Source organism: Tiliqua scincoides, chromosome 5, assembly GCF_035046505.1.
Source record: "Tiliqua scincoides isolate rTilSci1 chromosome 5, rTilSci1.hap2, whole genome shotgun sequence".
NCBI lineage: Eukaryota > Metazoa > Chordata > Lepidosauria > Squamata > Scincidae > Tiliqua > Tiliqua scincoides.
This window is the reverse complement of record NC_089825.1, coordinates 56,520,145-56,546,667: the sequence shown is the minus strand read 5'-3', so window position 1 is coordinate 56,546,667 and position 26,523 is coordinate 56,520,145. Positions and strand designations below refer to the sequence as shown.

Below are 26,523 nucleotides of genomic sequence, written 5' to 3'. Positions count from 1 at the left end.
AAATCCATGTTGGATTGCAGCCTAATGCCAAACTAGGGTCAAACTAGACATGCTGCTGATTGTGATTTAAAGAAGTATGCTTTATCCAGAAGTTCCTTATCTTTAACTTTCCTTTTTCTCGAGCAGAGAGGGCTCAGTTCAGATTGGGATCACAGCATTCAGGGAGGGAGGAGAACACTCCTAGTGTCAGCCCCTCCCACCAAAAATTGCTCCCCCAAAACTTTTATTTGCCCCTGAAGTACCTATTTGCAGGCACTTCCAAGGCAAATGCTAGAACAAACAGCACAAACTTCACTGTCCTTAGGTTAGTTATAGCTTCAGGGAAACATGTTTCTTGTGCATCTGTAACTTCCTTAGCAATGCTGTAGCCCTGGTGACATTTCCATGGAAACAACAAGCGCATGCATTTGCTGGCAAAGTCATCCACTGGGGGCTTCCAGGCCTGCAAACACCTAGTTTATTTATACAAATGACTCACATGGCTTAAAGGTAAAGATCATAGAAATACTAATACATAAAATTTATAGCAAAAAAATATACATATAATAATTCATCCTTCTATGGTTTATATATAAATGATGTCTATTTTCCTGTGTGTGCACACATGTATGTTTATGTGTATTTGGGTATATACAGATCTAGTTAAATCTGGAGATTGAGGCCATGTTAATCTAGTTCTCAGATCAGAAAGTGGTGTACGATGGAGGTAGGGTCTGTGTGCATCTAGCTTAATGAAGGTAGAGTTCCAGAAGTGAGGGCTGACCTTCTGCTGCAAAGGACATCATCTAGGATAGCCAAGGCTAAGGTTGCCCAGGCAGGGATTTGGTTTGGGTTTTCCTGTACCACCATATGCAGCAATAGCAGTACCATCCTGTTGGGTGGCAGATTATGCTGCCATTCCCTACATCCTATAATGCCAAGGGGATTTCTGTCAGACTTGTTACATCTGCTCTCTCTGCACACGTGAACATACTATACATTCCATGCTTGTGTTGAGATATAGGTTGAGATATATATCCATGTACACATAAATAGATCGGCACACATTTTTTTCTCCACCCTTTGTGAGCGTGTTTTGCAAAATCTGCCAACAAACACTGCTGTCCTTCATTGGCTATGAGCTTAGAAAGCAACCAAAGATGCCAGTTATAAAAGTCCTTGGAGATGAAAGCGAATGTCATCGCTGTGGACAGAGAATGGGCTTGATGCATCTTCCTTTGTGGTGGACCAAATTGGCAGGACAGTGGCATCCTGCAATGCACGGCTTATTGCAGGGGCCAATCTCATTCCAGTTGTCGCAGGTTTTCACACATCCAGGACCGCAGGTATCGTAAACTGCACCATGCTTACACTGTGTTGCTGGAAGATAATTCAAAGAAAACTGAGTGTCATTGCTCAAAAATTATATCCTGTCTCTTACAATATCCTGTATCTTGCAATTTTCTTGTACTGATGAATCAACGGCAAACTGCTTGAAAAAGAAGACCTCAGTTGAACTCTGGGCAAGTGACTCTGAACCCACAGACTAAAGTCTAGGAATTCATAGAACAAAATCAAGTGTTGTTTAACACTGAATGCATCAAAAACATGTGGCAAGTATATTAATTCATGTTCTGTATAGACAAAAGAAGAATTTTCTGTTTAGATAAAGGAAGAAACTCTTGGCTCTCGCTAGCACCTCTTTCTGAGAGGGTAAGAGGCACTTTTCAGAACCCAGTTTTCTTCCAGGCCAATCAGTAAACACGGCTATTGCACCTTCCTAAAACAGGGACTGTGAGAGGGGACATTTCATTTTTGACCCACTGCAGATAAGCCTCTATAAAATCCACACCACTAACAATCATATTGTTCAAAATGCATAGGACATCTTCTTTTAAATTAAATGTTTCACAGCACCTGCAGCACCTATTGAAAAAGGAGGATACATCTAATCAACAGCTATAATTTCAAGATAACCTTCTGGGTTTGAAAAAAGGGGGAGTAAACTGCACTCATAGATTTGGGCTCCATATGCATATCCTGTCTTCCTTAACTATATCAAGTCATACATATTGATATGTCCTGCTCTCTACACAGGAAGGAGTATAGCTGTTCCTAAATTATTCCCCATGAGAATCACATTCAGTTCTTTAAAAGACTTTACAAAAGGGATGCTGTAACTTCTTTAAATTTTGTCAAATGACTCCAAGGGCTGTGATTCAAATAAATTCCTTTTGGCATGTATGACCCCCTGCTAACTGGGCAAAGAATGCACCTTTTAAGATGGAATACTTTTAAGGTGGTATTCCTTATATTTCTAGCCAGGATGGCACAGTGGTTGTGGTACAGGTCTTGAACCTGGAAGTTCCCAGGTTCAAATTCCCATTCAGCCATGAAACTTTCAGAGTGACTTAGGCCCAAATCCTAACCAACTTTCTAGCTGTGCCAATGGGATGCGTGCTGCATCCTGCAGCTGGGTGGCACTCACGGGGGCCTTCTCAAAGCAAGGGAATGTTTGTTCCCTTACCTTGGAGCTTCATTGTCCTTATGTCGGTGCTGGAAAGTGGGCTAGGATTGCGCGCTTAGGCAGTCACTATAAGAAGAACCCCGCTGGATCAGGCTAATCTAGTCCAGTTTCCTATCTCACAGTAGCCAACCAGATGCCTCAGGGAGCACACAAGACAACAAGAGACCTGCATCCTGTTGCCACTCCCTTGCTCCTGGCATTCTAAGGTAGCCTACTTCTATCTCTCAGCCTAACCTTACTCACAGGTTTGTTGTGAGGACAAGAGGAGAGAAGGAACCATGTATACTACCCTGAGCTCCTTCGAGGAAGGGTGGTATAAAAATGTGAGAAATAAATATTTAGCAAGGGAAGAGCAACTGTCCTCCTTTGTTGTCCTCACAACAACCCTGTGAGATGGGATAGGCTGAGAGATAATGACTGGTTCAAAATCACTGAGGAAGCTTCATGGCTGAACAGGGATTTGAACCTGGATCTTCCAGGCAAGAGTCCAAATCCAGAACCACTACACCATCCCATTTATCTGGGTGCCCAATTCAAATGGGTCCAGCACTGGCCCAGCTCTGGCGTGTAGTGTCACAAACGTGCCATAAGGCATGTCTGTAACACTTACTACTGGGCCGGCGTAAGCCCACACTGAGCCAGTACCAAATGGAGGAGCGACAACTACCCCCCAGAGCGCCAGACAAGCACCAGGCGGTCAACTGGTAAGTTGGGGCATGGGGGGAGGTTTCCAGGGCAGGGGGAAGATGGGGAGAAGGGGAAGGAGCAAGGCAGGAGAAGGCAGAGATGGTGGCAGGCCCGGTCACCATATCCTAACTTCCCTCCCAGCTGGGAGGCCCGACACAGGTCTCCTCGAAACTGTGCCTGCTGAATAGTGGGCACAGATCCAAGGAGACCCATTGGGGTTGCCTGGGCATTACACGGGATAAGGGAGCGTAAGTCCCAGCGCTGCCCTGAGTAGCACTGGTGCTGCTTCCCAGCACCATGGGATGCAGAGTAGCCATTTTGGCTCCACTGCAACCCTGGAAAGCATAGAATTGGGCTGTGCATTCACAGCCGCCTGGCAGAAGAACAGTGTGAATCCATCCATGATTGACCCTAGAACTGGAATCAATTCACATCTTTTTTTCCCCTTCCTCTTATTTGTGGTAAAGTTAAAATAATGAGAGAGTGGAAAATCAGAAAACAAAAAGAGCTGACGGGTCTGTTTTTACAGTTACTATTCTGAGGTTCATTTATGACTAATGTAAAACATGACATTCCATATACCTTTCCTTTAAAAAGAATCAGTAAAATATAACTAAACAGAACAGTGTTTCCTAAATTCCTGCAAGGCAGTTGGGAGCACTGTAAGTGTGTGCAAGAGAGGGACTATGGCAGGAACATGATCTGGGTCTTTTTTCACTTACCTGAGGGATTGCCAGCCTGAGGGGGGGAGGTGCGAGAAGTCCTGCAGAAGTCTCCAAAACAGTTTAAAAAAAAAGAGATCAAAAACCACTTCCTATTTTGATCGAAAATCGGAAGTGGTTTTCAATTTAATTTAATTTTTTTTTTTTTTTTTTTACTTTTTGAAGGTTTGGGGAGCCCTGCAGGGTTTCCCACCCACCCCCGGGGCCAGCAGTCCCTCAGGTAACTGAAGAAATCCCCTGCCTGGGCAGCAGTGTGATTCTGGGGATCACATTGCTGCATTCCCTCCTCCCTTAAAGGGGCAGGGACATGTGTTCCCTGATTGATGATTCATGACCCAGCAGTTTGGGAACCACTGCATTAGAGGAATAAAAGAGTTTGATAGACATTTTTGGATACAAATTCACATTTTGAAACATATTCCTTGACTCCACTAACATTCCCAATTTTCATTTGTACTAAGAATTTGGCTACATAAGTTATTCTCAAAAACTATTTTGGAACATTGTAATGGATCAGTTTAATAGGATTTTATTACCCTTCCCCCGAAACTTGTGCTTTGCACTGTTGTTTGCAAACTGGTCTGGGTTACAGACATTTAGGGTCCAATCCTATCCAATTTTCTAGTGCTGGTGCAATTGTGCCATTTGGGTGTGTGCTGCATCCTGTGGTGGAGAAGCAGTCACTGGGCCCTCCTCAAGGTATGGGAACATGTGTTCCCTTACCACAGGGCTGCATTTTGGCTACACCGGAGCTGGAAAGTTAGATCAGATTAGGCCCTTAGCTATTTGTTTCTAACTGGCTCTCCTTTTGACTGCATTAATGGGGGACATGCATTTTTTAAGAACTATCATAAAATGGAAAAATGGTGCAACAGTATTCATCCAAATAGTGAATATGGATTTAATTGATGAATATGGATTTAATAATATTCAGCAAACTGTATTAAAATGTTAAACAAATTAATGATTGTTAACATATAATTGCTTGAGTAAGTTACTTGAACTTAATAACCAACTTGTCACTGTAAAATGTGGTCTCAGGGCCCAGTCCTATCCAATTTTCCAGTGCTGGTGCAGCCATGCCAATAGGGTATGCACTGCATCCTTTGGTGGGGAGGCAGTCACAGAGGCCTCCTCAAGGTATGAAAACATTTGTTCCATTACCTTGAGGCTGCATCACAGTTGCACCGGTGCTGGAAAGTTGGGTAGGATTGGGCACTGCTGGAAACAGCAAAGTCTTCTTACACTCATTTGATTGAATTGTCTATTCGTTTGCACTCTGAATAGTACATTGACATACATACAGCTATTTCTTGCACTGCTGTCACCCTCTAAATTCCCTTTAAAACACACACACACAAACCCCTATCTATCCTGGGGGGAAAATTAAGGTGCTCCATAAAATCATTATTTGTAAATACGTACTAACCTAAGTATCTCTTGCAGCTAATTAAGATTTGCTAAACTTGAGCTATTAGTTCCACTCTAAGATCTTACAAAAAAGGGGCCACATCAGTAATTACGTAAACAGTCCAGTGTGATCCTACTCAACTCAAGCTATTTCCCCAGTGTAAGATACAGTGAGCATCCTCCTGCAATCTACTTAAATCACTTTCCAGTTCTTTCAACAACTTTCAAGAAGTTCAACAACATTCTTTGCTGTTAACAGCAAAGGTTAATAAAGAGAGAGAGAAAGTGGATTCTATTAATGACATCTGAGCCTAGATACTTAGAACTACTTTCCTTGTCTTGGTTTTGTCCATGATAAAGGCTGATCACAATGTTCAGGCACCTGACCATCTGTTTTTAGCTTTGTCATTCATCCCATCTGCTCATGCACCCTCAATTTAAAAGGATGCTAAAGGAAATCAGTGAACCTTATGTTGTGTATAATTATTAATATAGACTTCAGGACAATAACTTCAGGAGCAGCAAAGAATATCCTACTTCTTATCTTTTTAATAACTGTCAATTCATTTCTGTGAGTCTCAAAGCTCCATTAGGATGACATGCAGTAATGAAGCCATCAGCAAAGATACTCGTAGGCTACAATCCAATGCACATTTTCCCGGGAGAAAGCCTCACTGAACTCAGTGGCACCAACTTCTCATTGCATTGGGTTGTTAGTGATGTAGCATTGTTCCAGAGACATTGAGGGGCATTTTTTAAAAAGGAAGTTGCCAACTTGGGACGGCCGTCATTGCTGCGAATGTGAAAAGAAGAAAAGACACCGAAGAAGCAAAAGAGCCTGAGGTAGGTCTGTCTCACTTCCCCTTGCAGTTATTAACCAGCTACTGCCAACCCAATTCAAGCAACATTTCTTTTTTCAGAGCTCTTGATGCAGTAACAGTGTGTCCAGGCCACAGACACTCAGCAGTGGTCCTCTGCACATTCTCAGAGATTATTTCATATAACTGCATGTTACCTGTTTGTTTAATTAAAGTCGGGATGTGGACAGAGATGGTGCTAGATGGGTTTGTAAATTACATGATTCACTATGGAGTCTGTGGGTGCAATCCTAACCCCTTATATCAGTACTTTCCAGCACTGGCATAGCGGTGCCAATGGGACATGTACTGTATCTTGCAGTTGGGTGTCACTCACGGAGGCCCCCTCAAAGTAAGGGAATGTTTGTTTGCATCTCAGAGCTGCATTGCCCTTAAGTCAGTGCTGGAAAGCACTGACATAAGGGGTTAGGATTGCTCCCTGTGTTAAACAGTGCCCCATTAAATGTTTCCAGAGTAGAAATAAACTGTTCAACTTATTCCTGGTTAATTGCACATTCCCTAGCTTAAATGATAAGGGGAATGGCATCACTAGTCAGCACAATCAGAAGAATAGGTGCAAATCAGCTGTGAATTCCCACTACTCTCTTTTTTTTCTCTACCTAGGAAGACAGATCTTCCACAGCTGAACTTCCACATGAGCTAGAAACAGGAAATGTCAGCAATCAGCCTTAATATTTCAGAACTAGAGCTCTGTGATCCTTCCACCTCTCCATTAATCACAGGGTTTCAGCAAGTGAAGCAGGTATTTGATGCCAAGTTTTATAATGGAGCTGTTAGCAGAAAATTACTGGAACTTTGTTGTTACCCATGTTTCCTGTGTTTTCTCCAAAGAACTGAAAGCAGGCTGGCTGTCAGATTTCAACACCTGGAAACTATTTATTGATCCTTCTTTTTCTTGCTGGCATTACAATCTGGCAATAATATGCATTGATGAATTGTTTCCTTCAAAGCAGGACAACATTACATGGCTATGCCCCCAACGGCTGTTTTTCCCAGTTTCTGAGAGGGGTGATTTAGAGCTGAGAAATGGTAGGAGAAGAGCGGTGTGAAATTCTTTCCCTCTCCCGTTGCCTCTCTGCTCAAAATCAATTCTTCACCAAGCTGTAAGACTAAAAACACCATGGAGCAAACATAGCTTGGAAAAGAAAGACTTGAAGCAGAGAAGTGGGAAAAGCATCTGGGTTACCGTGCATAATGTATAGCTAGTTCTGCCCTCAGCTGCAACAAAGCAATAGACCTATCCCACTCACCCGCACAATTCTGCTCAGGCTTCCAATGGACTTTCAGGCCTTCTCTCTGACAGGCTCTGGCATAGGCGAGGAATGACTCACAGTAGCAATTTCTATGGACAGGGCACTCGCACATGTCTGTCACGCAGGACCTGCAGAGAACATCCCAGTTGGGAGGGAGGAGAAAGGAAACCAGAGTAAGAGATTGGCTCTATTAGAATCTAGTTTTTGCCATTTTTAATTTTAAAAGGTCATATTGCATTTATATTTGCACTTTACTAAAGAGCAGCATATGCGTAGTTGTCACTGAGAAGCTAATGGAACTTATCCTGTGTTGCCACCCACACCCCACCCCCTCTAGCTAATGATATAAAACAAGAGATGGGTACATGCAGCACATCCTGAACCCAATTCTAGCAGGTACTACAGCGGGGAAGGAGGGAAGTAACCCTTTTCAACAGTAACGTATTTACAGTAAACATCCAATGGGCCTTAAAATAAAGAGAGATTACCATCTTTGGCGAATCCTATATTGAGAACTTGGTGAGGGAAGCAAAGACCCCCTAGAATATCTACAAGTGAATCATTAAACAATATCAAATGTTTCAGAGGAACATCAGGACACAACTGTACTTGAATGTTGATACATAAAACTTCTGACCTATCAGTTTCACAGTGGAATTATAATTTCAAGGCTAGTTCAAGCTGATTCCATGCATGAAAAGACTTTCCAGCAAATCACGTAACCCAGCGTTGACATACAGTAGCCATTAAATACTGTACTAGTGGCAATAACAGACAGGGAGGCTGCTTCTTAATGCTACAGTATTTAAAGTCAGCTGAAAGTGAAATCATGGTTTGGTCCAGCTCATTGAACTTAAAATTAAGAAAACTAGTTAGATACAAATAGATTAGGCAAAGATAACATTTTGGTATTAATGCTGAAACTTTGTTCTCACTGCTTCAAAAGCCATTATTTTTAAAGCAATCACGGGAAACAGGATTTAAATTTAAAACTATAAAAAGAAATTATGCAGACATTGGCTCCCTCTTGTGTTCAATATGAAGCAAGTCAGACAGTGCCATTTTTGCAGAACAAAATACAGTATATGTCATAGGCTTGCTTTATAAAGAGATCAATTTCCTACAAACACAGCATCTTAGTTTAGAGGGAGAAAAGCATGCTGATTGTATGCAGACTGTTTCATGTAATTATCACACATGTTTCTGTTCTGGTGCATGTGCAGAGTCCAGGATGCCATGGCATGCTGTGGTTTTCCAAAGCATGCATACAGCAAGATAAGGTATGCATGTGAAATCACACGTGATTATCAATCTGCATACTTTTCTGTATATGAAAACATTGTCTGTGCAGTTACAGGTTGAGACTAATTATTCGCGTGGGTTCTGTCCAAGCACTCATGTGGATGGCAAAAAACACACTATAGCAAATCAATTTAAAAAACAAAGTTTCTTTGCTCCAGTGATTTAAAAACAGCCATGCTAACCTTTGTGCTGTAAGATAAGAGTCATTAAGAAGACAATCCATCAATCAGTTGTCCTCCAAGAGCTTACAAAGGTGCTTCTCTCAGCCCCTCCTTCACCAATGCAAAATGATCACCTTTCTTTCACATGCTCAGGGGAAAGGGAGGGGTCTGCTGGAGAGAGGAGGATTGATAGATTGTCAGCCAGCTGCCCTCTCTCTCTCTTTCATTAAGGAGGCTATTGTTAAAGGAGCATTCAGTTTTTTAAACTGATTTTAAAGGGATGCATTTTCCCCTTCCCCAGGGATCAGCACACTCCTTCTCATTTGCAGGGGCCATTCGTGTTGAATCAAATCCGTGTATAAATAGGCTGGACCTGTAATGTCAAATGTAGACGCAACCTTTTGTGGCAAGGCCATATTCATAGGAGCAAACCACATTGTGTGTACCTTATTATTTTAAAAAGGGAAAGACATCTCTTTTGGCAGAACCAGAAAGTGGAAAACAGCCATAATTTTAGTTCCATGACAAAATTCTCCAGTCCCTGTGCATATTTCCTTGCAATACTTGCAGTAAGCACATTGACCCATATTAGTGTGAAATTTGAAACTTTATCTACACCCACTAATATGCTTACGTGCCCTCCAACATGGGATTTGCAGAATCATGGGCAATCAGAAAACATTCAACATTTAAGCAGGATTGGGAGGGGGGAGGATATAATGTAGGACAAGGTGAATGTAAACATACCAGTCTGGCGTAAGTGTTTTTTAGAAAGGTGCAAGAATACAGGTATCTCAAGGACACACAAGTGGTGCTGTCATGTGAAAAACTTCCTATAAACTTCTGAGATGAATCTATGTAGTGGGTCCAAACAGAAGCCCTATGGATTTCTATAAGGTTGCCATAAATATCATTGTCACAGTATCATTGTCAGGTAATTGTCCCAGTTGTTGGGGCCTCTACATTATTAACTCAGAGCTAAGTTCTGAGTTGCAGAGCTTCTATACCAACCTTGTTTGCAAATTTGAGCAGCAGCTCCATGGTGTCCTTTTCTTGAGCTCAGTCATGTTAATATTTGATTCTGCAAAGCCTTTGTTACCTTAGGGCAGTGTTATTCAAACTGTGAGGTGCAGCGCTTTAGGGAGGCGCCAAGAACTCAAAGGGGAGGCACGGGATGACCTCTTGCAGCCATACAGTCACACCCCTGGGCAGAATACCCAACCCATCTCTGCACTTTTTTTTAAAGCAGAAGAAAAGGGAGTTGCTCAGCTGTGAGAGTGGCTGCTGCCCCGCCCTCTTCTCCCTCCACTTTGAGGCTACCGCCTTCTGTGTTCGCTGCATGTTGTTTCCAAAGCTCTTCCACTCCAGCCCCATCTGGCAAGTACCAAGCATGCTCAGCTTGCAGTTCTTGTTCTTGATGACCGTCAGAAAGAAATCCTCCTTGATCCTTGTCTGGCTGGTTCCTAGTTCCCAGCCTGGGATCGCTTCTCATCAAAGTGAAATCCCTCTTTTCAACCCCTTCCCTCTTCCACTCCCCCCTTTTGATCTCCAAACCTTCCCGCTTTCCTCCCCCTCCCCTTAAAGTTGTTTCCATGCAGTTGGCAAAGGGGGAGGGGAGAGACAAGCGCACACTTTACTTGGCCAGGAGCAGAAAAAGGGTACTGTTTTTAAAATGATTTATTAATCTTGTTGTTTGACTGAAGAGGAAAGGCTGTATTTTTAAAGTGATGAAACTTGCTATTTGAAGGGAATACTTATCAGTCATTGATGAAGTGATTGCCAGCCCAATCCTATCCACACTTTCCTGGGAGTAAGCCCCATTGACTCTAATGGGACTTACTTCTGAGTAGACATGCATAGGCTTGAGCTGTGCATCTCCTAGTATAGGAGACAAATCAGCCTCCTAACCAAACCCTTATCAGCTCTGATATATTTTCATGGTGTATGTTTGTTTTCCTCACCAGCTGCGGAAAAATTTGATTTAATTAAATTAATAAAGGGTTCAATCCCATCCAAGGAGAATGGGAGAAATGACTAGTTGGATTGGGGTCCGCAGGGGTGTGTGTGTGCAATGTTGGTCAGACTGGTTGTTCACAAAGTTCATTTGATAAAACAATTATATTGGTATGCTTACAAAGTTAAAAAAAAATGAGTCTTCCTGGCTGTGGCATCGCTAGGGGGGTGCAGGCTGCACCGGGTGACTCGCACAGGGGGGTTGACACACACGGGGGGTGACACGCTAAAATTGTGGTGGTTAGGAGTAATCCCATCATATTATATACTGTTGGATGTGGAATTTCAAGCGGAATGCAATGAAAAAACCAGAGTAAAATATCTCCTTTCTATCAAAAGTTATGGCCAAAAAACCGGAGAACAAAAAGTGCATGGATCCCTATCGAAAGTGAAAGTGAGCCGTATCGTGCATTTACTTGCGAGTAGGCGAACTTGCCTTAGTCCATTGGAAAGGGCAGGCTGAGAGGAATCCAATGACACCAGAATGGTCCTGATCCAATGAATGTAACCCCCAAAAACACCTGAGAAGGAAGTCCCTACCTCCAAGCAGATGAATGTATTGAGCCCTATGGAAAACAAAACTAAGCCTCACAGTCGCGTTTACTCATGAGTAAGCAAGCGTACCTTGGCTGGTGTGAAAGATCAGGTGAAGGAGAGTGCAAGGCTACCAGAATGGTCCTGATCTGATAGAACTGGAGCTCAACAAGTGCTCCAAAAGGCAGCCTCCCCCCCCCCCCCCACTAAAAAGAATCAAAATGGGCTTCAGCTGATAAGGTGAACCTTTTTGAGACTTGCAAAGCCTGACAGTGATCTGGTTTAAACAGAAGTTCTTAACTTGAACTGGGCACCGGGTAGGGCTGAAAACCTTACTGATTTTGGAGGGGGAATGTTATTGCAGGCAGGCTACAGAGGAAATTCACTTGGTGGAACAGGGCTGGCTTCTGCTTATTTAATTATTTGTATTTTCTTTAATTATTTATACTTATTTATTTTAATTTGCCTGATGATGTCACTTCCACCATGACATTACTTCTGGTGGGTCTTGGACAAATTGTCATTCTAAAAAGTGAGTCCCAGTGCTAAAAGTTTGAGAACTACTGCATTAAGGTGGTAGTAAGTTGTCACCCGTGGGGGGGGGGGTGATACCACTAGTGACCAAAGTAACTAAAATCATAATTTGGAAGAATAATACCATCATGTTATATATCAATCAATGCGTAATTTCATGCAGAATGTGTTCTATCTTTGTTCTATCAAAAGGTACAGCCAAAAAACCAGTGGGGGTGGAGTGATGGCACATCACCACGCCCACCACCTGGGGTATTGCCTCGCCCATTGCATGGGGGGGTGACGTGCTGGCATCCCACACCAGATGACACAAACCACTGCTTTCTGGACCAGACAAAATCTACCTACTCCAGTATCCTGTCTCCAACAGTGATCAGCAGCCGATCATTTATAAAGCATGTATATTGCTGTGTATTAATAATATATTTTTAAGATCTGCATTTAATTAATGATATGATTAATATAATTAATATTAATATAGTTAATATTTCAGGCCACTTCCTGTTTAATGATGTCACTTCCAGCCCTCAGGAATATGATGGGTAGTCATGACCAACAGCCACGGGGGTCAAGGGAGCCACTGGCCGGAAAAGTTTGAGTACCACTGCCTTAGGGTTTCATATCAGAGCAATCAACCAACCAGACATTGTTTTTTCTAAGTTTGGAAGTAGACATTTGGGGGCTGAAATAGAATTTCCAAGCCTGTGTGACCCATCAAAGTGAGTGGAGGGTGGGGGGATTTGTAAGGGAGCAGGTACAGCAGAAGACAGGAGGTAACACTTCTTTTGCCTACCACCTACCTTGGCAATTCCACCCAGTTCTCAAATTGTGTGTCGAAGCCCGACTACCCAGAAGCCACAAGGCATTTTAGGGTGTAATGCAGCCAATGAAGTGGGGCACACACTGGCGCTATCTGGCACAAGGCATCCTGGGGTCACAGTGGGGTCACAGAGATAAAAACCTTGAAAACCACTGCTCTAGCTGCCTTTTTATCCTTGATCTGTCTTACAACCAGGTTGGATCTTGTCGGATGCTCAGGGCTTGCTCAAGACCTCTTAGCATCTGAAGTGGCATGTCTAATACCACTGGGCCCCTGCATGCTCCCCTCGCTCCAACAGGGTCAGCTCTTACCTCTACACTCTTCCACCCACCACTCTCCTTTCCTCTTCTTCACACTTTGAACATGTTTTATACTTCGTTCAGCTATTGGTCCATCTAGGCTACAGGTTTTTATGGGTTCAGACAGGGTTTTTTCCAGCCCTACTTGGGAGATGCTAGAGATTGAACCTGGGACCTTCTGCATACAAAGCAGGTTCTCCACTACTGAGCTACTGCCCTATCGCCTCTGCTCCACTACCCTCTTGTTTGAATCCAGGAAGCAGGAGGAAGAGGAGGAGTGGTGACAGCATGTGGGGGTGAATTTCTCAGACAGCCTTATGAACAGGGTGGCCCTGAATGTGTTGGTCACTGAAGCTTGCGTCTGTCTCCTTTGTGAAGATAACTATGTGGCAATTGCTTCCACATCTTCAAAGCAAGCCTTATAAATGTGCTTTGTTAGAAACCGGTCTTGTTTGCATGAAACTATGGAAAGTGTCCAAGGCTGCAATCCTATGCACACTTGCTTGGAGTAAGCCTTATGCCTTAAGACTGGGACTTGCTTCTGAATAAACATGCATATGATTGCACTACAAGTCTTGCAGGTGGATTTAAAAAAACCCTTTGCTGCATATACTTTTTCTTTAAGTGAAGGCTGCTTTTTTGCTGCTGCTTCTGCTACTGCTCTGCAGTATGGCTATTGTGGGTGTTTGGTGTCTTTCATCAAACATCTGCAGTTCCTTTCACTTTGTAGTAAACACAGGCTCCAAATCAGTCACCATAGGTGCAAATGTCTTTTGCATTCAATACCTTTCATTTTACACAGCCAGCATGACATTGCTCATGCTAAAATGGACAAGTTCCTCCCAGCCATGATGTTATACAGATGAGATGCAAGAGAGACTCAGATTAAAAGATATGACTAGTCTGGATTTAAACAAATGCGCTTAAGGTCCAAGAAATCTGGAGCATCCACAATAGCCTGCCAAACTACATTCCCTATTAACACAGTATCAGCTGGACACTTACAAATGCAAGGGGGAGATTATAGAGTTTCCGCTAGCCACTTAAAAAAATTAATTAATAAACCTCATTCACCAAAGCTAACATCCTTTGCAGTTAGTACACTGGGGGACCATGAACATCCATTAAGTCACTTGAGAAGTACGATCCAAGTTTTAGTGCTTGTGTCCCTAATTTTACGCTGAAGATAATCCAAATCTATCTGGCAGTTGAGCTGGACACTGTTGTAACAACATTACAATGGTTTAATGTTATGACTAATATGATTCTGGCGTTTCATTTTGCTCCAATTTAATAGCTGACTGGATCCTCACAGTGGCCACAGAGTCACACACTGCCCTGTGAGAAGGTAAAACCAGAAAAGACAGCATCACCATTTTCACATGCTACAACCTTTCAAGATGAGTGGGACGCTTCTGTCAAAACAGTCATGGAACCACCAACTTCCCTGGCAGGAGAAACTAGTGAATCATAACCTCCCCCCCAAATACACATACTTCCTAGTCTAATGATTTTCACACTGATTGATTTTCTGTCAACCACATTGAGAGCCTTGCCAGCTGAAGACCAAGGGTGTTATTTAGGGGGAACGGGAGGGGAAGCAGAACTCCGGGATCTCTCCACCACTCCTGCTGTAGATGGACTCTTAGGTACTGCCTTTTTCAAAGGGACCTTAGCAGAGAGGATGCATCAGGCTAAGCTGGAGGCGGATGAAGAAATTGTGTCGGCCATAGCAGTTGCATCATGCCCCAAGAATGCCTTGCAGCATCCAGGTCATGTCCCTGGATGCAAGGCCACAAGGCATTCTGGTCCACAATGCTGCCAACAAAGAGGGTCATGTGCCAGCCCTACCTGGACATAGCGGCTTCCCCAGGCCTCCTAACGCCTTATAAAGCAATAAAAATGGCACTTCCATGAAACCGGAACGTTTTGATCTCTAAAGCTCAGTCTGAGCTGGAGAGATGTCAAGAATAGACATCCTCGACCTCTGTTGAGCTCAGAAGCCCCTCTGGAGGCAAGGGGAGCAAAGCTCCCCTAGCCTCCATAGGGAGGGTGCAGCCCCCAGATCATGGGAAAGGGCTTTCACCCATATCTGCAGTTTCAGTTATCTGAGGAGCAGGGGGCATGCCTGTATACACATTGGTTTGAAAATTGCTGCAACCCTCTCCAAGAGTTTGGGGTGAAACGAGCTAGGTCTTTAAATGAAGCATAATAAGTTTTGAAGTGGAAATAAGTGGCAGGCGAAGAAAATCTTCTAAAGAAGAAATCCAAATGTTTGTTTCGTTCCAGCCTCAATCCTAAGGGTGGCTGCATCCTGCAGCCCTGTGGCAGCTGCCGGAGGTCTCCTCGGGAGAAGAGGACTTTAGTCCCCGTCTCCTGGGAAAACCCCCAAGCCCCGCAATGCGGCTTCCAAATCTGCACTGGCTATTTTGCTGGCACAGTTGAGAGACTCCATGTCAGGTCTTCTGGCCCAACATGGAGTTCAGGATCCCCCATCCTGCCCCAGTTCCTAGCTCTACCCTGCCCTCTCCCGGAATGCCCACTCCCTGATGGTTCCTCCTCTCCTGGTGCTGCAGATGTGCCTGATGGTACATTTACAGCACCCAGCACCAGCAGTACACTCATACCACTGGGGCTAAAGAGCTCAGCATTGGGCTCTTAATGGACTGTGGCAATGGGGTTGTTTCACGATGTGTCCTGCAGTTTTAAATTTATTTTATTTACTGGATTTTTATCTCGCTTTTTCCCCCCATAAGGAGACCCAAAGCGGCATAAAATTTACCATTACACCACTGCTGAAGAGTAGGGTACAGATTCTTTATACAAACAAGCTCATTTTTTTCTTCTTTTGTGGAGAAGTAGAGTTGAAATATTTGGCAGTATGCAAGCATGTAAGTTAACCTTGGTGACAAGGAGTTTTAGAGGTATTTTTCTTTCTCTTAAATATAGCAAGGTGGCCTTCATGCTCTGGTTCTGATGCTAGTGCAGCATTTTTAGAGCAAGAATGAAGATCAACTTGAGGCTGCTTCATGTGCACCCTGCAGTAGATGGAAGTCACTTCACTGTGTGCACAGCAGGGATGGGCAAATCCAGCGGGGCTTGACTCAAGTTGAGTCACGAGTTTCCGCCCCCACGACTCAACTCGAAAATAAGTCATCATAGGGGCACTTTCTAAGTCACCTGGAACATTTTCACAACTTGGAAAGACTTGAGTCATGAATCTTTTTGACACACGTGTCAGGCGCAGAAAAAAAAAGGAGCTGCTGCTGGTGTGTGTGTTTGGGGGGTTCTCCTTAGTCACTCCCCTGCTGGCCCATCCTATCTGTAAACAAGGTGGGAGAGGGTGGGACAAACTGTGAGAGAGTGAGGACAGAGGCAGCAAGAGGGAGGAGGGTCACGTGGATCAGCTGAGAGGTTTACCAGGATGACCCAATTCTTTGCAGCTGTACTCAGAAGTAGTCCCATTTGTGCTGGTCATTCAATGGGATTACTTCTCCCCAAGTAACAACAGAGCTCACAGCAGTCTTGCAATTGAAAAGCTTGATCTCTACGAACTTCCCCACCTCCTTTTCTCCTGGGCTTCTCCAGCCAATCCTAAGACAAAAATCTGCTTGGGCTCCTCCTCCTCCTGCCCTCCCTTATCCAAAGGAAAAAACCAGACAGATCTTCCTTCATCCAATGAGCACCAGTTCCTTCAGAGATGGGCAAGAGAGCCAGCTCCTGCCTCCCACCTAAGGCAAAAGGAAAACATTAACCCTTTCCTGCCTCCTGGCTGGAACTTCCCTGCTGCTTGCCTGGTCTGAATGATGGCCCCACAAGGTTTATCATACAAAAACAGTAAGCAAGCCCACCCAGACACAGACAGACTCGAGTCTGCATGTGTGGGGACAGAGCGCCAAGTGAGGGGTCCGTGACTCGTGTTTTGCAATCTTCCACGTGTGACACTCAAGTGTACTCGGATCAAAGGAAAACACTGATTTTTGCAACTCGGACTCGTCACCTGATTTGAGTTCCCATCCCTGGTGCACAGGTGGCTGGGTGGTGAGCCATGTGAGGCTGCAGAGTGGAGGCTGGAAAACCAGCTCTCTTTCTTGGATGGATTAAGGTCACCCAGTGAACTTTATAGCTCAGCAGTGATTTTAACCTTGGTCTACTCAGTGCTAGTCAAATGAGCTAAAGAAAGACTTCATGCTGCCTCTTATGGCTTCCTTGCTTTACCTCTCCAAATGCCTTTGTTATTCCCGGAATGAGATGGTGTTTCCAGTTTGCAAAGAAAGGTCAAATTGACTGGTCTGATGCAGAGGGTAGGTTGGTAGTCGAATCAAAGGCTAAGCTGCTTCACCAGCATCTTCTCAAGCTGATCTACATGCACTCTTTCCTCTCTGACTGCTGCAACACTTGGCATTTGTGAGCATATAAAACACTTCTTGATGTCATTCTTACAACAGCCCCATCAGGTAAACTAGTATTATCCCCATACTGCAGCTGAGGCTGGGAGGGAATGACTTGCCACCTAGTGTGTTTACAGCAGAGGCAAGATTCAAACCACAGAAGCCCTGACTTGCAGCTATTAACCATTACATTTTGTCAGATTTTTAAGGCACCAGAACGAGACTACTGGACTTTAATTCCCAGCAGCAGATGTATACAGAAATGTCATTCTCATGTGGAGATACTTCAATCACATATCGTTGTTGTTTTGGTAATTGTCAAACAATAAACACAGGCTTCAATGCATTCTGGAGTTTTACATACCATCATAATAGCTTAAAAACTAAGTTGTGGGTATTACAATTGCAGAACCCAAAATTTCCACCCAAGATGTAAGAAAATATGCTGTTTTTCAAGCTACTTTCAATAATGTAGGTCAGTGTAAACCTTTAACATTTTACACAAAACTGTGTTGTGTCATTAAAATCTTTCAGTGTATCCTGTTGAAAATATAAATGGGTTTAGAAAAAAGAGGCAAAAAATGCCAGAGTACTGTTATATGTATTTTTAAACCTTTATGTGAAAAAGAACTTCCAGCCAAATTTGCATTTTATGACCTTAACCAGCATCACACCACAATAATAAGATTAAATGAATAATGAAATCCTCTGGAAAGTTTTCTCAAACCACACAAAATAAAACTTTCAGGACTAAGTAATCATAATACCCACCTCAAAGAGCGTTATTCATAATCCCCCTTAAATCTGGAGTTATAGTTTTGAATGCAATAAAAATCCCACTCATTTCCTTATAATATTCTCCTGATGAAACATACGGTGAGCTCTTCTTTCCCTTACACTAGTAGAAAGCCACATGGTAAGTGAATCATTGGGTTCCCCCACCTCCACCCTACATATAGTTTCTGGACAAAAGGAAAGGGAGTGTAAAAACAGTTTAGAGGCAAGGTCCTCCATTCCCATTCCTAATGATGACGGACCTACATAAGACTGTGCAATCCCACAGAAGTTTGCCTTAGAAATAATTGGGAGCTGTACAACAGAATATCCCAATGTGCTGCTCAAATTCATTTCAACATTTCGGCAGAGTAGAGAAATAAACACATGTTCATCTCTGGCCTATGTCTTTTTCAAAATAAGAACACTCATTATGAGCCACTTGTGACCACAAGGGAGGAAGTAGCTAAGTGCCCCATCCTCCAGAAAATACAGCCCAAGTCCTACATCAGCACCTGAAACACAGCTCAGTTTTGAACCCACTGTCCATACCAGAACTACATGAATCATCCACTTCATCTTTCAACTGAGACAATGTTTTTTATGTTTGCTGAAAAAAAGACTGATGCTGGAAATGTGAGAGTCTCTTTCAATCACCCAAGAAGTACCACAATTAATCTTGTCCACTTTAGCCCAGATCTAGAATGACAGGCCAGGTCTTCCATGTCAAGGGAGTGTAGCTTGCAGGCATGCCTCAGACACTCTAATTTCACAAATGTCTCACTAGCCAGCAAGATGTGTCAGTGTGAGCTGAGATACTATCGTGTTGGCAACATTTTGAAAGATCATGCTCTGCCCCCTGAATAGCATCAGGCCAGGTCACCTTCCTCATGAAAGTAGATTCACTGTGCAATGCTATGCATGTCTACTCGAAGTAAGTGCCAGAAGGCTCTTCTTTTGTTCTTAATCAGAGCACAGTGGAAGCAAATGCACTCCTGTAAGATAGCACAGGTCCCAAAAATGAGCCTCCACTTTACAAGAATTCTACTTCAGCCAATTTACAACTTTATCTTCCTCTTTCTCAGAGAGGACACTTTGCCATGTGAAACTTCGCACCCACCCCTTAGCTAGAGCATTATCACTGTTTTCGAGATCTGATGGGTATCCCATTCCAAAAAGCTGCAAAGAGCTTTCCAGCTGTAAGGAGAACATCTCCTGACTTTCTGAAACATCCATTCTGACTACTAGCAGGCCCTCAACCTAAAAAAGGATGGTCTCCCAGCATCCATGACGGCATGAACTGATACTAAATCACCCTGAGATTTGGGATGCTGAACTACTTAGGTTGGCAGATCAGGCTTTGATGAATCAAAGTGTTGCTTAATCTGTGGGCTGGTCTTGAACTAACTGCTGGCTGTGTACTGTTCCATGAACTGCCATGGACTGTTTTGCTTCAAGGACATGAAATTATGGTTCTTCTGTAAATACTGAAGCAGTGTCTGCAGACAGTGGAGCTTTCGTGCAGCTTGTATTTGGGTTTCAAGTTCATACCAGGCATACTTGGAAAATAAGGCTAGAAATAAATTCTCCAGTGTACACCAGAAGGGACTCATTAAGAGTATTTGGAACAGAGTTAAGAATGCAAAGCACATGCCTTAATGTCTCTCGGAGAACAGACCAATAGTTGTATACTTTGCACATATGGCAGCCTTCTTCATGGAAACAGTTCCAATAATTTCAACATAACTACTGCAAACAGGGTTTGGCCCTACAAAGTCATTCACAGTATGGATGCAGGAGGCATGTGGATTATAGTACTAAATTGCTGTGCTTACTACGAAGTATTAGGAGAAGTTGTATTCATCTGCAAGTACCAGTACATGGAAATAGAACTGTAAAAAAGGTACACACCATGCATGCACACACACAGGACCATTATATTCATTGTTAGGCATCTGCCAAGGACTCTTGTTCCCAGCAGAGCTGTGCAGTCAGGTGAAGCAGGCGAGGCAGAGCTTCACTGGATCCAACAAGAAAAAAAACCACCTTGTCTTTCTGCTTCAGCTAAGTCACTGAGTTAAGCAGCACACAGAGAAAGATTACAATACACAAAGGAGGCAGCTTAGGTTGGTTGCAATAATGACTACCTCCCAATGAAAAAAAGGCAGGGTACTTGCATCAGTCAGTGCTGGGGAGGCAAAACGCAGAATTGCCTGTCATGTTTGGTTGCAATCATGGCTGGCTTCCAATGAAAAAAGGCAGGACACCTGCCTTCCAATGGGGGGGGGGGGAACTGTGCCTGCATCAGTAAGCATCAAGGAGGCAGATTTGCCTCAGTTCTGTCCAAGCCATGAAAACATCAGGGAGCTGTTTTTGAATTTATTTCTGGTTCTGGGGAGAGAGTATGAGAGAGCACACACATAAGTGAAGAAGATTTTGCAAGGTAGATTTCTCTGCATTCTGCCTTACCCTCTGTGTGTGTGTGGTGCCTCCCCAGCCTTGGCCCTCACCGCATGTCACTGGTCCCCAGAAGGGGTCAATGCTGATGCCCAAGACCACCTCTGTAATCATTCTTCAGTGGTTGTGGTGGATTGACTCTCCTGAGGCCCACCCACACAGGAGAGGGCCCATGGAGGGCAGATTGCTAAGGACTCACCAAGACCCAGAGCCCCATGCACATGCACACACACAGTGACAAACATGCAGGGACTGGTAGAACAGGTTTTCCCTAGAGATATTACAAGGCAGGTCATTGTGATTTTACAGAGGGAAACCCAACAATAAACAGCAATGTTACAATCAACACGAAATGTCTCTTACATACATGTGCTGCCATATACCTGAACAATGTGTGTACAAGCTTGCTACTAAGGGTGCAGAAATTCTCATTATTTTTAATTGAACATATATATATATACTATCCCAACCACAGCATCTTGCCTGCAACACTGCAGCGGTCGTTCACTTGCTTTGCATCTTGAAGGTCCCAAGTTCAATTACCAGCATCTTCAGACAGGGCTGGGAAAGAGCGAGCCACCACCAGCCAAGGCAGGCAATACTGAGCTGGATAATGGACCAACGGTCTGAAATCTGTACAAGGCAGCTTCTAACGCAACAGAGTTCTAAGACTTCCAGCCCTCTCTACTGCAGTAACTTGAAGGAACTTTAACAATATAAAATACTACGGATGGTATTTTGTCATAATTTAATTATTCTCTCCACCTGAGACTAATTTTAGAAGGCCATTTTGGAGGCATTTGTTTCAAGTTGATAATGTAAATGTTGAAGAAGAATAAAGACTTTTCTGCAAGCAAACATGAAGCATTGTAATGATTTAATTAAATCAGTGCATGCCCCTGTATGGACCCTTATTTTTGGTCACTAAGAGAAACTTGTCTTTGATTTATCTTAATAATAATCTTAATTTTGTTTCAAGTCTAGCCAAACTAGACTAAACCACAGTAAGGCGTTCTTAAGCCAAAATCAGAATGACCATACTGAAACTGAACCAGGAAACAATAAAAACCTTTTATACATCTGTATAGCTTTCTGTAGTACATCTGTGTACTAGCTATATGTCCAGAGGATTACGCATACTAGACATGTAGCATTTCCTATCATTCTGTCTTTGTTGTAAGGGGAAGGAAGTAATAATATGTTACAATTACATGAGCACTCTACACACTACAAGATGAACAGCGTATTTGACATAATGTAGGGTAGCCATTGATACCACAGAAGGCGACAGCCAGTACAGTATAGCAGCAAGAGTGCCAGACGTACAGCACACTCCTATCCCCCGCCAGTCCAAAGTATGCAGCCATCCCAACAGAGCACATTCTGCATGGTATGGGGAGAGTGATCGGAGAACTAGCAAGAGGCCACCAGCCAGACTGTCAATGAGCCTCCTCAGACCCATGCCAGCTATTTTGCAGGTCCAGATCAGTAAAGTGGGATAGGATACAGTGTGCCACCAAGATCCTCCCTCTCCCTCCCTGGAACCAATCCCCTGGTTTTGCCCACTCTCCATCCTAAACCGCCCCCTCTGCCACCTTAGCTGGGCTGGTGGAGCATCTGGGCAGTTCTGGCATGTGCATGGAGCCCCTGGTCATTTCCAACAGTGGTTTTGTTGCATGCAAGAGCAGCATAATGTTTTGCACCATCACTGGGTCACTTACAACAGCAGATCAGGAGATACCACTATACCACTTCACAGACCAAAATTTATCTGAGGGAGTTTATAAATAAGACAACAAAATAACAAATAAATAATTAAAAACCACAAGCAACAATTCAAATCTAAAATACTAAAAAAAAGCCTGGGATAACCTTTTAAAAATGTCCACTTTTTGCTTTAAAGGGGCAAAGTGTGGGCAACAGCCAAGACTCCTTGGAGTCCCACAGTTTCAGAGTGACAACAGAGAAGGCTGACTCTCTGATTACCACTGTCCTCCCACCTGACAGCAGAGACACCAGAGGAGAGCCCTTGAAGATGATCTTGGGTCAGAGATCTACAAGTGATATGGGCTCAGGTGCTCCATCAGGCACTGTGACAGTCCATGGCAGGGCTTTTCAAACTGGGACATAGCGACACCCCAGCCTGTGGGCCCTGGCCTCTGCCCCCTTAAGGGGCGGGGGCAGCCTGGAGGCAGGGAGGAGGTAGCGGCGCAATCCCCAGGATCCTGCCGCTCAGGGGGCTGCAGGGGCTTGGGTGCACTTACTCAAGCCTCCTGCAGCCTCCTCAGGATGCGGGGAGCCCAGTGCAAACCTTTGACAGGGCTCCACGCAGCAATGAAAGTGAAAGCAGAGCGACTGCGCTCTACTTCCGCTTTAGCAGAGGCGGGGCACAATCGCTCCACTTTTACATTCACTGCTGCAGTGAGCCATGCCAAAGGTTCGCACCGGGCTCCCCGCACCCTGGGGAGGCTGCAGGAGGCTTGGGTGAGTGCACCAAGCCCCTGCAGCCCCCTGAGCAGCGCAATCCTGGGGATCGCGCCGCTGCCTTCCACCCACCCCTGCTGCCTCCCCCTGCCCCCGCAAGCACTTTCAGTGGCTCAAACTCTCCAGGAGAGTTTGAAAACCACTGGTCTATGGGGAGGAAAACTTATGGACTGCTGTATTGCTATTATTCAACCCCATGCAGTGTATAGTTTGGCCCTCATTTCATTAAAGTTCCACACAGGAACTGTAAATGCAGCCTCTGCGACTTGCAAAACCATGGTATGCGATGCATACAGCTCCCATGTGAAGGCACCAGCTTGCAATTTAACACTCTATGGCTACAATTCTAAGCACACCTTCCTGAGAGTAAGCCCCATTGAACAAAATAGGACTTACTTCTGAGCAGACCTGGTTGGGATTTGAGCCCTACTGTAACACTCTTGTACTGCTTACATGGGTGCGAACTGGGACTTAACATAGCACAACTTTGGTGGCATGTGGCAAATTAGAAGATTATTTAGCTGCAGGGATCACACTGCAAGGAAAGCATGGATCTGTTCAGCTTGTCTCCTAATGACAGGGATTTCAATGCAGCTCACCAACTATACCATCTATTAACCGGAACTGAACTTTCCAAGACAAGGAATAGCTGCCAATTCATTTTGCAAAGATTCCAACAAAGCTATAATGCAACCATACAGAACACTAAAGCCCAGCAGCTTGGCTAGTTAGTATGAAACTCTATGGAGCTTACAGCTGCTCAAGCAATTGCCTGCAGAGGCACGAACTCCACCCTGAAACAAACCCGCAACAATTCCTATACAGTGTGTTCTCACTGGATCACAAGGCAGAATCCTTAGACAAATTGTGGCACTCCTGATGGAATCCTGTGCTCCCTGACCCTTATGGCAATGAAGTCAGGAATCAAGGAAGGAACTTTTCCTCACCCAGTTTTTACTCATGACTTCAGATGCAAGAATGAAAGTCATTCTTGCCCCTGGCCTAACTGGAAGATGTTTCCAAAAGAGAACAGAAGCCATTTGGGTTCGCAGTGGACAACCAGATTATTTGGCATTTCCAGTGAAAGGGTAAGGTAGGAAGCAATGCAAAAGGCCTCAGGTTGTTGAGAGATGTAGAAAGTACTGGATTAGAATGGACCAATGGCAGTTTTAGGGCTCATGTGGTTGTAATAGCTGGGTAGAAAACCATTTCAGTGTACCCACAATCAGTGGAGTAGCTAATGATCCTGCTGCCCGGTGCAGAGCTCAAGATGATGCCCCAGAAGTGACGTCGAAGTGATGTCACTCCTGGGTTTTGCTTTCATGCCCACTTTTTTTAAAAACTGAAAAGTACAAAATCTGCCACATTCCCCAAGCTGCTTGCTGCCTCCCCCCAGCACCAGCTCCCTCCTACTCACCCCCAAGCTGCTGCCACTTCTCCGTCACCTTTGGCGCGTGCCCCACCAGCCAGGCACATTGGACTACAGAGGGCAATGGGCTATGTTGAGGCCAGCCCTGCGCCTGTGTGAGGGGAGGTCCGGGCATGCCCCCTGCCAGGTGGCTGTTTTGTTTGGCGGGTAGAGCTGCCTCACGGGGGGGGGGGAGGAGGCCGTGGAGAAGCCCTCCTGCTCGCTCCCAGTGGCTGAGGGGAAAGGAGAACTCAGGGCAGGCAGGCGGGAGGAAGCTGTGCCTGACTGAGGGCCAAATCCTATCCTACTTTCCAGCCCTGGCATAGCTGTACCAATGGAGCATATGCTGCATCCTGTGGTAGGAGAGTAGTTATGGAGGCCTCCTCAAAGTAAGGGAACATTTGTTCCCTTACCTCCAGGCTTCATTGCAGCTGCACTGGCACTGGAAAGTTGGATAGGACTGGGCCCTGAGGCTCCAATCCTTAACTGGGAGTAAGCCCCATTGACTATAATGGAACTTACTTCTGAGTAGAGGTGCCTAGGGTTGCCTCTGAGTGAAGCCTCGATCGCAGCAGCTGGGGGGAGGAGGACTTAGAGCGGGCAGACGGGAGGAAGTCGTGCCTGACTGAGGCACTCCACACTTCACTGGGAGAAAGCCTTATTGACTATGATGGGGCTTACTTCTGAGTCGATGTGCCTAGGATTGGTTGTGAGTGAAAGGAAGGCTTGCTCACTCGCAGCGGCTGGAGGGAGAAGGACTTGGAGCCGGCAGGTGGGAGGAAGTTGTGCCTGACTGTCTGAGGCTGCCATTCTATCCACACTTTCCTGGGAGTAAGCCCCATTGACTATAATGGGGCTTACTTCTGAGTAGACATGCCTAGGATTGGCTCCTAGTGCGGGAAGCGGTAGCGCGCCTCCCGCTCCTTCTCTCCCACTGCTGCACCTCTGAACAAGGTGGAGGCGTTTGGCAGACCCAATGGGGAAGCTCTCTCACCTCAGTGCCCGCAGGCCTTGATGCCTTTGGGCAGGGGGGCTGCTGTGTCCTCCCAACACTAAGGCATCCTGCAAAGGCTTCCCCCAGCCCCGCCAAGATCTTGGGTAGAGCGGAGCCGGCTCTTCCGCCGCCTTGACCCCCTTCCCAGCTCCACCAAGGGCGAGCAGGTGCGCAGGCAGCCTGCCCCGCGCCCCCTCACCTCTCCTTCCAGCCCAAATGAAGGTAGCCAATGTGGGGCTTCCCCAACTCCCTTCCGAGGGGCTTCCCCACTCTCTCCCAGCTGCTAGAGACTGCTGCTGGAGGCTGCTTGGGGGGCAAGAGTGTAGCCTGTTGCCGCGTTACACTCTCCTGCATGCGGCAATAGCAGTGGACAACTTTTGCTCCCCCATAGTCCAAGTTGCGTGCAGGCATTGTTGCCCCCCAGCCCCTGATGTTGCCCTCTCAGGAGCTGTAGCCTGGTGCATTTGCTACTCCCTGCACCCCCTAGCTATGCTACTGCCCACACTATTCTGTGACAAGCAAGACAACTATTAAGCACACAGATGTCCCACGACTTCCGTTCTGTCTGATCACCCTGTGTGGACTCCAATCCTCGCTTTTATCTATCTTCTAAGTCAGGGCTGTCCAAACTTTTTGGCAGGAGGGCCACATCATCTCTTTGACACTATGTCGGGGGCCAGGAAAAATAGAATTAATTTACATTTCAAATTTGAATAGATTTACATAAATGAATATAATAGTGATGAAACTTATACGAATGAATGAAGGTCTTGCAGTAGCTCAAGGCCTTGCACAAAGCAAGGCCAGCCTTTCCTTTGCTGCCGCATCACAGAGGTGAAACAGCAAGCAATGGAAGGAGCCCTCGTCCCGCAGCTCACATGAGAGGTTGAACAGTT

The 26,523-nt window shown here is 44.9% G+C and overlaps 1 protein-coding gene across 1 annotated transcript in view; it reads right to left on the bottom strand.

Annotated features, from left to right (window-relative positions):
- Positions 1-1,177: 1,177 nt before the first annotated feature.
- The window catches only part of BMPER (BMP binding endothelial regulator), a gene marked incomplete at its 5' end in the record, with an annotated part of 206,990 nt that continues 181,644 nt past the window's right edge, over positions 1,178-26,523 (bottom strand). Inside the window, 2 exons of the mRNA XM_066628674.1 lie at positions 1,178-1,359; positions 7,454-7,584. Coding sequence (XP_066484771.1) covers positions 1,178-1,359; positions 7,454-7,584 — 313 coding nt within the window. The remainder of the gene's footprint in view (positions 1,360-7,453; positions 7,585-26,523) is intronic.